This window comes from Crinia signifera, chromosome 6 (assembly GCF_055691185.1).
Source record: "Crinia signifera chromosome 6, ASM5569118v1, whole genome shotgun sequence".
Classification (NCBI taxonomy): Eukaryota; Metazoa; Chordata; class Amphibia; order Anura; family Myobatrachidae; genus Crinia; species Crinia signifera.
Window position 1 is genome coordinate 171393363 of NC_139222.1, and position 13213 is coordinate 171406575.

The 13213-nt window shown below is 42.5% G+C and overlaps 1 protein-coding gene across 1 annotated transcript; it reads right to left on the minus strand.

The window, feature by feature from the left end:
• Positions 1-813: 813 nt before the first annotated feature.
• Positions 814-10810, minus strand: CBX8 (chromobox 8). Its single transcript, XM_083148125.1, has 5 exons — positions 10633-10810; positions 4661-4704; positions 4472-4537; positions 4324-4390; positions 814-4129 (listed from the first exon to the last, which is right to left on the minus strand). The coding sequence occupies exons 1-5, from the start codon at positions 10699-10701 to the stop codon at positions 3287-3289; spliced, it is 1089 nt and encodes a 362-aa protein (XP_083004251.1). The 5' UTR covers positions 10702-10810; the 3' UTR covers positions 814-3286.
• Between the last annotated feature and the right edge of the window lie 2403 nt (positions 10811-13213).

A 13213-nucleotide genomic window follows, 5' to 3' on the forward strand; every position in this document is an offset into this window, starting at 1 on the left:
GCGGTGTCTTTGTACACAGCCACTGGGATTTGTGAAGCCACGGTGGGCGTTTTAGTACAAATCCAGGCAACAGAAAAACGTGCTTATTTTTGCATAACTGCTGCGTACACATTCATAGCTAGAATGAAGTTATACACGTCTGAATCAGTTCCAATGTACCAATCTGCGGATCCGATCACTTGTCAAAATATGGAATGAGAGGAAAGGATTGGGAGCTTAAAGTGATAAGTAAATGCTCAGTGCAATGTGGAGCAATTAATAAGAAATCCAACTTATTTATTAGTGTATTATACATCCCCATTAGGAGAATAACAATATCATTTTGAAAAGACATTGTTTCCATGTCAGATTCTCAACTACTGGAGCCATGAAGAAAATTGTATTTTACAAGTAAAAGTGTAGATCAAACAATATAAATACATATGGTCTTAAAAAACTAGCTTTGAGACTATTACACTTATTTTTTTGGACAAACACACATATATTCAGCAAATCTATCCCGCACCCCTGCGCAATAACATGTTATTCTGAAATTAAATATAAAACGGCCCAAGATAACAATTATCAATAAAATCTGAGGAGCCTACATTATTACAAACCTTGGTGAAGGTTTTTGATAACCACAGCTACATGCATGGTTGCCATCAAATATATGCAAGCACACACGCGCCCACTTTCCCATGTAGAATATGGCTGATGTACATGAAGCTAAATACAGTCCAAACCTCCCTCATTTTACGTTTCACCTATTAAAGTGAAAAAATGATGAAGACTACTGTACCTAAAGAGGAAAAAAAAGAAAACACAAGACGATTTGCTATGGACCACAGTGGTTTATTGTGTTAAACAGTCTGGAAAATGTGTTCAAGTAGTGGCTTTTGCATGAAAGGAAAACCCTTACGTCATCTGTACAAACAGAACTTGATCAGGGGGTACAAACTAATTTGAATCTAATTGATCCAGTATGGTAAAGACCTGGGAAAGGTAAAAAGTGACATGCCAGGCAATTGTTTGCCCAACGCCTTCCACACCTTCACAACTACATTCTCTTAGCCACCAAGGATCTCTGCCACCTATGACCTGTACGCTACACCACCGCACATGCCCCAGAACAACTCAGAGGTGAGGAAATCCCCAAACAATAAAAAGGTGCCATTGACATATATTAGAAATGCAAAAATAGCTTATATGCATCTCTGAACAATTCACTAAAACCTGCAGATTTGCCACCCACCTGAACCAAATTGCCCACCCCTGATAATTGGGGTGTATAGCATTCTAGAACTTTTGTAAGCTAAAAACATGAACTACTGTACTGAATAAGAAATCCATACAGAACTTAACAGTGAAATACCATATCTGGGAAAAAGTGAAGGCGCAACATGAGGGAGAACGGTCCCATTAAATGTATTATGGCGTAAAGGAGACTACATGTGTATAGGGAGATGTAAAATGTTGGTTTGACTGTAATAAAGTGAGCATTCTAATAACTGACAAAACAAGCAATATTTTTGAAGAAATATTAATTTAAAAAATATATAGTTATATATACACACACAGGTAATACAAAAACATATCTTACATTATTTGAATGCGAGTGGTCGAGGGATCTCAATATACAAGAAACCCTTGATACTGTAAAACCTATTAAAAAGGACACGCCTATTTTTAGACAAGTCCTCACAAATCGTACCCTTGTAAGTTAGAATTGGTCACATGGGCCAGCAATACAGACTGAGAGAACCTGTCCGTGACCCTTTTATTGCACTCACTTAATACACTTGAGCCACACACTCACAGTAGTTCCTTACCCTCCCTTCTTTGTTAAATATGGAGGGGTAATCAATCTGCGAAGACTTGTCCCAAAATGGACTATTCCAATAAGTGCAGTTGTACCTTTAAGACTGAAGAGTATGGCAAGCATTTTTGCCACCAGACTGAAACTTGTGAAATTGTCTGGGAAAGAATGAGTAAATGTGAGTTTAAGTATAAATTAATCTAGAAAGGATAGCTTTTCCATCTATGTTCGACAGGAAATACTTGCCAAGAACGGCTTCCATTATTTAAGGAACACAAAATAAACAAAAAAAACAAAGAAAACAAGACACCCAACAGCATCGTACATGGTGATCTATTTTAACAGCTTGCACTGGAAGTATGCCAATCACGTGTATACAGATACACTACAGAAGAGTCAAGATATGTGTGTGTGTATATATAATATACACACGCACCATTGAAGGAGGCCTGAACAACTATAGTAGTAGACTTACCAGACAAAGTCATTTGAAAATTCTCTGAAAATAATGGTTATATTAGTGAACAATGACATTGTCACTATATGCAGATATAGAACATATGCCCTTCTGGTACATTATAAGTTCAAATGAGTTCTACTAAGCCACATGCTATGAAAACACAAGAGTTAAAATAATTGAGGGAAAATAACATTACATACATCCACTTGCTGAATATATTGGTGTAAAACTTCTGTAAATATCTGCATTAAAAAAAATGTGAATTCAGATATCATCCCTTTCAGTTTTTATTAGGAACAGGTAGGTGTTAACAGAACAATGTACCTTCTACTACACTTTTTCCTGGCAACTCCAAACTTCCATACAAGTGACAAGTGGTCCGGTATACCCCTATGCCAACTTTGGGGTAAACTCTTCATGTACATTTGCCTACATTTTCCATGTCACCACTGCACTGTATTAAGAGAAAATACAAGTCACCTGACATCAATACTTAACTCACCTTATTAAATGACCAAGACCAGAATCTCACAATACCAATTCCATCACCCTCATTATCAGCTACCTAGGTGTTTGCCACCAATTTTATTTATTTCTTTTATTAAATCAGCCAAGCTGCTCGCATTGCATTCCAGGTCAGGTAATCATAGAAGTGGCAGGGTACCAGGATGACAGCAAGCATCTCAGGCTAAAGGTTTCTATTTAAGACACGTGGGTGCTTGAGTTTAGGGCATACAGGCAGAAAGGGGGGGAGGGGGGGGGAGGATTAAACAGAAAAAAAAAGCATATTTCTGTGGCAGTGTACGTGCATCTCACTCTGTTCATATATATATAGATATATTTTCTATCTCCAGCTGGTGTACTCATATTATTCAAACCATATCTACACAGTAATTTATAAAGGAACTCACTAGAACAATGAGTTGATTTCTGTTTTTGTTGCTACTATGAAAAATTCGGGCAAGAAACGAATGCATGTGTGTATTTGGATATTATATACACATATACCTACACACACACACACACACTCATCTTTTATCTTTAAAAAAGCCTTGGTCTGTATTGCTTTCCTTTATAGTCACCGTCAGAAAGTTTGAAGTCACATCTGTCACTACTATTTTCTCCATGTTGTCCACTGGGGGTCTCCATGGTTCCTCTTCTGGCTCACCAAGTATCCTGGCAACAGGGATACGGGCAATAAGAGAAGGCTTTCCACCATGTGTTACCAGTGCTTCCCTGTAGATGTCAGACACCTGTCCTTGGTATTCTGAGCGGTTTCTGCTTTTTGGGAGACCGGCCTCTTTGCAGTTGGAGCTCATAATGTCAGACTTGTGCTTTGTCCTATGTGGATGTGTGTCAATGCTTGACTGCCCATGAGTATCACGTCCTTTATGTGCCAATCCATGTTCTCTGGGCAAAAAACAGTGTTCTGCCTGACTTGTAGATCCCAAATCTGAGTTGTGTCTCCTTGCAAGCTGTATGACACCATGTGTGGAATGATATTCTAGTGGTCCAGTATCATCTACCATGGCAGAACCAGCCACTTGTTCAAGTTGACTTGTATGGTTGGCAGGAGTCATTCTTAAGGATTGATTATCTTCCTTGGGGTGCACTGTGCCATGGTGACTCCTTTTCCTCTTTTTTATCTTTAACGGATAGTGCTCGCCTCTAATTTCTGGGCTAACCAACCTCTCTTTATAGATATCTGGTCGAGTGCCACTGCTGCCCTGGGAAGAGGTTGGAATACTCCTTAGCCCTTCCCTGGATCTAGATGATAGCTCCTGAGGGGGACGACCTGGATATGGAACTCGTACACCCCGGGCAGACTCGCTGCGGAATTCATAGGTCTTTGCATTAGCTTTTGCTTGTGCCTGTAAACATCACAGTGATAGGAATGTTTTAGGTTAGCAAAGCATGTTTATATAACTACAACAGAGAAATACGATACAGTTTTGTAGTCAATGAACATAAACTTTTAAAGGAGAACTCTGGTCAGCAATATCTAACATTAATCAGCGCATAAAATAAAAGCACCTGGTAGTGCGTTTCTATACATAAACATTACCTTAAGGAGAAAAGTTTTCGGTTTGGGACCCCTTTTCTTCGGCCCATATAACTCCCTTTCTCGCTCCCTATGAGAACAAAAATAAGAAGTGTTCACACTGTAAGGTGTTAGTGATCCAAATGAAGGTTTACTGGCCAGAGGTGTCTACCTGTCCTCAAAAGCTGCCACCAATCTAGCATCCAAGATGTTCTCCTCTGGTTCCCAGGTGCTGTACCTAAAACCAACAAATCAGAACAACTAATCCAGAACAAAAAAAAAAAAAAAAACTGTATCTTCTGATAACAATTCTTTTGACCATGAATTACTATATAAAATAAAAATATATAAATCCACTTACTTCTGAGACCAGCCCTTCCACTTCACCAAATACTCCATGCGACCCTGTGGGAGAGAGAGAGAAAGACAAATACTTGTATACTGATCAACTTGGAGATACCAAATAGCTTGAGACAGGCAGATGTCATAAATTAAGCCAATTTCCTAAAGCACTAGACGGGGTGGCCAAACCGATCCTCGAGATCTACCAACGGTCCTTGTTTGCCATATCACCTAGCTGGTGCACAGCTGTAGTCATTACTAAAGGAGCACATACACGCTCCGTTTTGAGGCTCCGTTCTGTACTTTTAAAGTACACATCGTATCGGATTGCATGCCTTGTGCATGCACTGCGATCCGATACGATGTGTAGCTAGTATAAAAAGTATGTGCAGCACATACTTTTTGTACTGTACTATGTGATGCGTGGGAGCGCGCATTGCATAGCACAGAACGGAGCCGGACACAACGGAGCGTGTATGGGCTCCTTAACTGCCACATTTTCAAACATGCTGCATTCATTCCTACTATACATCCACAGGTTGCCTGAAATACATGAACTGTTGGTAGATCTTGAGGACAGGTTTGGCCAGCATTGCACTAGCTAGGCTAATATGTGAGGGTGAAGCTGGTACAAAACTTGTGCTTGTCTTCATATTCATGCCAGTTTCATATAAATACATTGATCATAAAGTGTGATTAGAGTATCACACAACTCGAGATGCGATTGCATTTCATGCTTGAAAAAATATGCAGGTCTCAGTATATGTTTCCAAAGTAGGCCGCAATGCGTGCATTTACACCAGCCCCATCCCTAGTGCAAAAGATTCATCAGCATACACTCACTTCTGAATAGCCCTCAATCCAGTCTACATGAGTCAGAGAGGCCCCCGGAACACTTTACATATGTGTAAACACCCCCTCAAAATAGAGATGCATATGACCGAATAGCTCCAGGTTGCATATGCACAGATGTGAAGTATAGATGAATATGCTCAACAAAGCAGACTTGACATTACTACTCTTACTACCATCTTCTTTCATATGCATGAGAAATGGGACATTTGAAGCATATCTGCACTGATGACAGGGGGAGGGGGTGTCAAATCTACCGACTGCTGCAACTAGCTAAGGAAAATAAATAAATTAAAAAAAAAAAAAAAAAAAGGGCCCAATTCAGATTTAAACACAAACCAGATGGTTTCTGTGCAAATGCGGAACGAGTCTTGTGATATCACTTGTAGCCCACCCCTTAGCCTCTGCTCTATTGGGGGTGGTTAGCGTCAACCGCCATTGTTCAACAAACCGATTGTAGGCGTGCTGGACTGGGGTCTGATTTATCCGATGCAGACTTCCTGGACACAGCTGTTTGAAACCATTTGCTACTCTGTGTGAGCTCGCTTACATCACAAGTCATAGCCAATGGTCGCAGTTTCATGCAGGATGTACGCGACAGTGGCTGTGCATCCTGAGAACAGTGGGAAAGAGAATTCCTTAGAAAAGGTAAAGGCTTGGGCCACATAAAGGTTTGCCAATTATAGGAGGCCAATTCCTCTACAAGACAAAAGGTTTCAACATTTCCTCTAATTGATCTCATGTAATAGCACTATGTTATATGTGTGATTCTTTTATGCAGTTCAAAGTACCAGTCTCATTCTAGCACCATACATCTTTCAAAACCCGTGCCGTTCCTCTTCTCTGCCTGGGGTGTTGCTCTCTGCTGTGGTGCTTCTACAAACAAGTCTGTTCATAAGTGCTGAAATACAGACCACACTGTGCTAGATACAGCAGAGCAGATCGTGACACCTCAGGCAGGGATGTCTAAGTGAATAACAGTACAGAAAGCATTTACGGAGACTAAATTTTCTTGATAGTTGGAGTTCTATACTCACTTGGGGCACAACTTTTTTTTCAGCTGATAATCTCTCATTTCAGCTGTTTTGAGCAATTTTCATGTAAAAATCGCCTAGTGTATATGGCCGACCGATGGAAGATTAGCGATGATGCGCACTACCACATCATCGCTAACGAGGTCCCAGGTCAGCTGATTTTACTAGCATGTCTAGCGATGATGGATGCTTTTTCATCCATCATCGCTGTGTGTACACAGCCATAAACAAACTAGGATACTCTTGCAGTATGGGAACTGGGAGATCACACTGGAGAAGAAACCACAACCCTTTTGCCTATTTGGAACAGGCCACTGGTAGTAGCATAACATAACGATTGATGGATTTGGTGGGGGAACCTGCTGATTCAGGAATAGCAGACCCCAGGTAAGTAAAACTCCACCTTCACGTTTTCTAACCTAAGTTCCAGTTATGAACTGGGGGTTCAGAACAACACAGTTCTAAACCTGGTCAGACCCCTTTCCACAGGGGCACTGAAGCAGGTTATTCACATGGGTGCAGTGCCACTGCTTGGAAATTAAATCAGTTCCTTGCACAAGGATGTGGTTAACAGATCCCAGGTCAGTTTCAGGGTAGGCGCTTTTACACTGAGCAAAGTCCTGGGTTCTGCATATTCACTTGCAATAACCTCCGCTTTTTATGGCAGTGGAAAAGGGGTATTTAGTTAACACTGAAAGTGATATGTAAAGTTGAGGTAATCTACAATACAAATTTCAAAATACATCATTATGCTTCTAGGAAGATAATGGCAGTCTTTTACCAGGTCTGCCTAGGTTTGGCGAACAACTCATCATCATGTGATTGCTGAACATGTTTGTAATGTTTAATTCTATCACATTACTATATAATGGAGACAGAATATGAAGACGTAGACTAGTTCTGCATGCAACATAAGGAAGAATGGAGACTATACACAACTGGTCAGTTTTTCAGGGGGGAAGAAAAAAAAAAGGTTTTGATTTTTTAGCAACCAATCTTTACAACATGGCACCGAGCCTGGAAACTAGGGGCAGCTGGCAGTCATGGCTTCACATGTCTAATACTTAAAATTCCAACACAAAGTGAAAATGAATACTGGCACTCTATACTGCTTCACATGTAACATTTCAAATGAAGAGGAATAATATTACTAAGCAAACGGTTTCGGTTCTAAAAACAGGAAAAAAAAAAAAGAAGAAAAGGACGTGCACACAGCCATTTGCATCTCTCTCTCTCTCACTCTCTCCTCCGTTCCAGTGTCTGAAAAAAGAATGGAGAGGCAGATATTCACATACAGATAGCAGATAGTATATGTGGAAGTATATGTGGAAGAAGATGGACTGACATTGGGTGCTTTATAAAGACAGGTGACAGGACAAAACCAGGAAGAGGGGGAGGTGGGGAGAGAATAACTTTTGGAACACACACACACACACACACACACACACACACACACACAATGTACTGTTAAGATACTAAGAAATAACATTATGCACAAAATATGCAGATGTTAGCAAGAAAGGGGAGCTTTAGGAAATATTGGAGATAGATAAAATATCAGACATGTAACAGCCTGTAATATGAAGGTTAGAAGATAGTTTGAGATGCCACTTTATCACAAGATTTTATAAATCTCCCCCACAAGTGCCTTATTCTTTAAGTACTGTGCAGAACATTACACATAAATGCAAGGTCTGTGTTAATTATGAGGTGCACTGCATGTAATTTACACATAGATGAAGGAGTCATTCGAAAAGCCCAGTGGAGTATACATTCCCATGCCAGGGGCTGGAAAGTGCCCTAGATGGGAGCAGAGAAACACTTGGTCGGACACTGACTGACTGACTGGCTGGCTGGCTGGCTGCCTGGAGTCCAAGGCTGCACTTTGCCTCCGGGGAAACTCGGGGGTGTCTGAACCTTCACGGGTGATCCCCATCACCATGCACAAGTATGGCACTTGCACTGGGCACAATCCCTCTAGGTTAGGCTTTACCTCCTTACCCTGGGCCTTCTGCCTCTGGTAGGACAATTTTTCACACCCCGGTCTTCTGGCTGGTGTCTCTTTATTTATTTATTTGGTACTTGTTTCCTAGCACGGCGTCCGTCGGGTCCCATCACATACCATTAGTTCAGGTATGCGTTGGGACCCGATATTAGGGTTTTAAGAGCTTCCTATACAATTTTAACAACGCGTCGCATCGCATGCCATTACAATGGCATGCGATGCGATTACACACGATTTAACATTGTACGGGCACCCTGATGGGTGATTACTATGTTAAAAGCACCCCCAGACCCCCCCCCCCGCTATCAACGCGAACCCGAAGCGTGGTGGTACGTGTCCTCTGACCTTTTCATACCCCCACTATCCACATCGGCGTGGAGTTGATTTTATATAGTCTGCCGAGTGCAGCAAGCCACCGAGCCCAAAGCGTAGCGAGCCCCGCGAGGGGACGCGGAATACATGTGAAGTTAATGGCGTCCCCTTGCCACGCTTCGGGCTCGGTGGCTCGCTGCGCTCACCGCACTATATAAAATCATCTCCACGCCGACGAGGATAGTAGGGGTATGAAAAGGTCGGAGGACGCGTACCGCTGCGCTCGCCATGCTTCGGGTTGGCATTCATAGTGGAGGTGGGGTTAACAATGGGGGTGCATATAACATAGTGATCACCCATTAGGGTGCCTGTACAAATATAAATAGTTTTGATCGCATCGCGTCGCATGCGATTCGATCAAAACGATGGCATAAGATTTAAATCGTGGGCGCCGTTCTAGGAAACAAGTACCATTTATTTTCCTTCTCACGTTTGTCACTTTTCACATTCTTTGTTTTCTCTAGTTTGTCACTTTTTTTGGGCTGTGTGTATGACCCTTATGGGCCATCCACTCCCCAATGTACCAAAGCTCTCATCCTTTTGGGGAGAGCTTCAGTCCCTCGAGGGTGACTCCGAGCCGCAAGACCCACCGTCCTAACCCTTTCGGGGGTTGAGGAAAGAGGGTCTCTCTGAGCTCCGGCGAAGAGGACCCACCGATACCTTTTTCCTCTCTTTGGCCTTATGGCTGAGAGGGGTTAGGGGAGTAACGGGGCCCTTCTCCTTTGGGAGAGGGTCCATAAGTACGTACGGCCCCCTATGCACAATTTAGGTCACACACTGGGTGTTGGGAGCATACCTCGGGCTCCCTAATAAGAAAAAATAGACATCCACATTCCAGTAAAATTCTCTCTATCTATGCGTAGATAACAAGATTTGTAACATTTTAGCAACCAGTGCACTGCAATAGCAGAACTGGTTACTGGCCCACAAAAAAAAAAAAAAAAAAAAAAAAACACTTTATTAGTAAATATTTATCCAAAACTAGGAATAAACATAGAGACCCTGTCCCAAGATTGTACATTGTGACTGCCTGCAGATCACTGGTTGCCAACATTCACAGCGATAGATAGACAAATAAAACATCAACATAGGGTTTTTATTTTTTGCAAACACAGAATACATTTGGAAGGTCTGGCTTAATCATGCACACTATTTAGATAGAGTACACACAGACGTGTGTATATATACAGACGTGTGTATATATATATATATATATATATATATATATATATATATATATATATATATATATATATATATATATATATATATACACACACACACACACACACACACACACACACACAGTATATATATATATATATATATATATATATATATACACACACACACAGTATATATATATATATATATATATATATATATATATATATATATATATATATATATATACACACACACACACAGACAGACACACACACACACACACACACACACACACACACACACACACACACACACTGTATCAGCCTTTAGATAAGCATTTTATCAGGTGGGACAAGCTGGTACAAGGGTCAGCACAGTGCAAGCTACAAATACTGTAGCTGGCTACATTCAGCAGGCCAGCAGCTTTCAGATGACGGGGGTGGGTGTCCTTTTCCCTTTCTAGCTCCCCAGCGCCCCCTGCCTGCATTCGGCTATAGCAATCAAGACAGTCCGTGGACTGAGGCCTAAGCTACAGCATCAACAAACAGGCCTGTCACCCACCTTCCGGATGCGCCTTTTGAGCAGAGACTCCGCCGCAAACACCCGCTCGCCGACCGCGGATAGCTCCATACCCAACACCGCGGGGCCGCGCAGCGCGCTCCCCGTGACGTCACCACCTGTTGCTAGCGGCGATGCAAATGTGGAAGGATGGAACTCTGCCGCGCTGTGATTGGGCGCCCGGCGTCTCCGCCCCTCATCCTGTCATAGCTCTCCCTTCACCCTCCGCTCTCTCCAGGGACTTCATCTGCAGCAGTTCGTTCAGTGGGCGTGGCCTCTGTGAGTGACAGCTGACAGTGACATGACGATGGCGGCTGCTATGTAAATAAATGTGACAACAGCACAGCAGCCACAGCTCTGTTCCTAAGGCCGGCAGTGTGCACGGTGTGTGCAGTAATTTCCCCGACCCCTACTCCTATGCTTGCATCCACTGTTTACTTCTTCCACGTTCTTTAACTATATTGATAATAGAGCTATATTATTCTGCATAAATCTGTATTACAATTTTGTTTTTGTTAGGCTGGGTTTACCTGTTAGGCATATAGTTTGGCGGCATGTTTGAGAAATGAATACCATAAAGCAGAATTATTGTTATTCTGTTGCTAAGGGGCCTGGAGTGAAGAGGCCTAGCTGGTCATTGTAGCCCCTCTAAGGAACCCTGCTTTTTTTATTTCCTTGCTGGGGATGGGGGGGGGGGGGGGATCGGTCGGTCGGTTCAGATTGCATATATTCAGAAGAGACCCCCGCTCTGCTATTTTGGGAACACAATGGGAGCAGCACACACCTCCCATTATCCTGATTTCATCAGGGCAGTCTCAATTTAACAAGACCGTCTCGCAATCATGACAAATTTGCCGTGTGATTGGGATAAATTTTGCTGAATACAGCTGAGGCAGGTGCTTCCACTCTCTGCGGAAATTTAATTGTGTTTTTTTGGCACCAGAGGTTCTGACCAGGTGCATTCCTTCTTTGAAGTGACTGCCAGGGAAATGTAGTAACATTAACAGTCAGCGCTGTAATTATTATTATTATTAGCAGTTATTTATGTACAGAGCCGGATTAACAATGGGCCTGAGGGTCAGGGCTTTCCAACAAGCCCAGCCCCGCTTCTCTAGCCCCCCGGGAACCGGAGATACTGCCAGGCAAAGCTGGAACGTTTTCCCCATAGGATAACATGAGATTCCGACTCCCACCTGGTTCCAACAGCATCACAGAAGCTCAAGGTTGATCTCAGTATAACCCAAATTGCTGGGCCTTCAATCTGATACCAGGCTGGTCAATATGGGTTCATTGGTTCTAGAGATATTTTGTGTAAACCGATTTAATTTTTTTTCATTTTTGAAATGTAATTTCATGGTTGTTCATGTTGTTTGAGGACAGATTTCTCTGGAACCAAATGGCCCAGTTTCACAGGACCAAATTCATTTGAAAATAATTCGAATCCCTCGTGTAAATGGGTCAGTTGGTTCCGAAGATATAGCTGGTTGTTTAAAGGGGGGAGGGTAGTTTTCTCTCCTCCTCACGCCAGAAAATGCAGGAACTAGGCTGGTGTAAAAGGGGCCAATCTGGGAATGTCCCTGGGTCAATATTCCTGGGTAAATCCCTGCATTTTCTGGTGTGAAAGGGGTATTATATCAAATAGCTGGTACCTACATTGCTCTGAATACAGCCGGGCAGCCCCCTGCTCTCTGTCCGGCTGTCAATGGCTGTCATTTCTGCCTGGTGGCGGCTGTCCCTCAGTTACCACAAGCATGTATTCCCCCTTGGCAATGAGCATGTAATCCCACATGGCAATGAGCATGGAAACTCTGGCAATGAGCATGGAACCCCTGGCAATGAGCATATAGATAAGCAGCACTTATGTAGCATAATTTTTAATAGGCATTATGGTGTTTGGCTTAATACGTAATGGACATTATGGTGTGTGGCTTAACATGTAATGGATATTATGGTGTAATTTTTAATGCACACCTTTGGCGCGCAATGCCCGTTTATGAATCATATTGTGCATTATTGCTCAATCTGTTTGGTATAGTGTGTATTTTGGCTCAATCCATGTGGCAGAATGTGAATTTTTGCCTTAATCTGTGTGGCATAACATGAATTTTGACACAATCCGTGAACCATAGTGTGAATTTTGGCTCAGTCAGTGTGAATTTTTTTCTCATTCCATGTGGCATAACGTGTAAGAGTATAAAGGGGTGTGTACAGTATAAAGGGGTTACTATTGTGTTGCATGATTTGTCTAAGGGATATATGGGGTCCGGTATGATATGCTGGTGGTCGAAATACCGACGCCGGACTCCCGACTGCCGCAATGCCGACAAGGGGGGGCTGTGGATCGCTCCCCCTTTCGGGCTCGCTGCACTCGCCAAGCAGAGGGTACGGTGCCTTGCTACGCTTGGCACACTATTTTATTCTGACTGGAGTGCCGCCTCACCCTGCAAGTATCTTAGGACATCGGCATCCTGCGGGTGGACCTTTGGATATCTCCCTGCATTTTTCCTATGTCAGCCCCCTGCTTTTTCCAAGCATATATAATTAGTTGAAAGTATTTACAAAAATAGAGACACACCCATGAGCA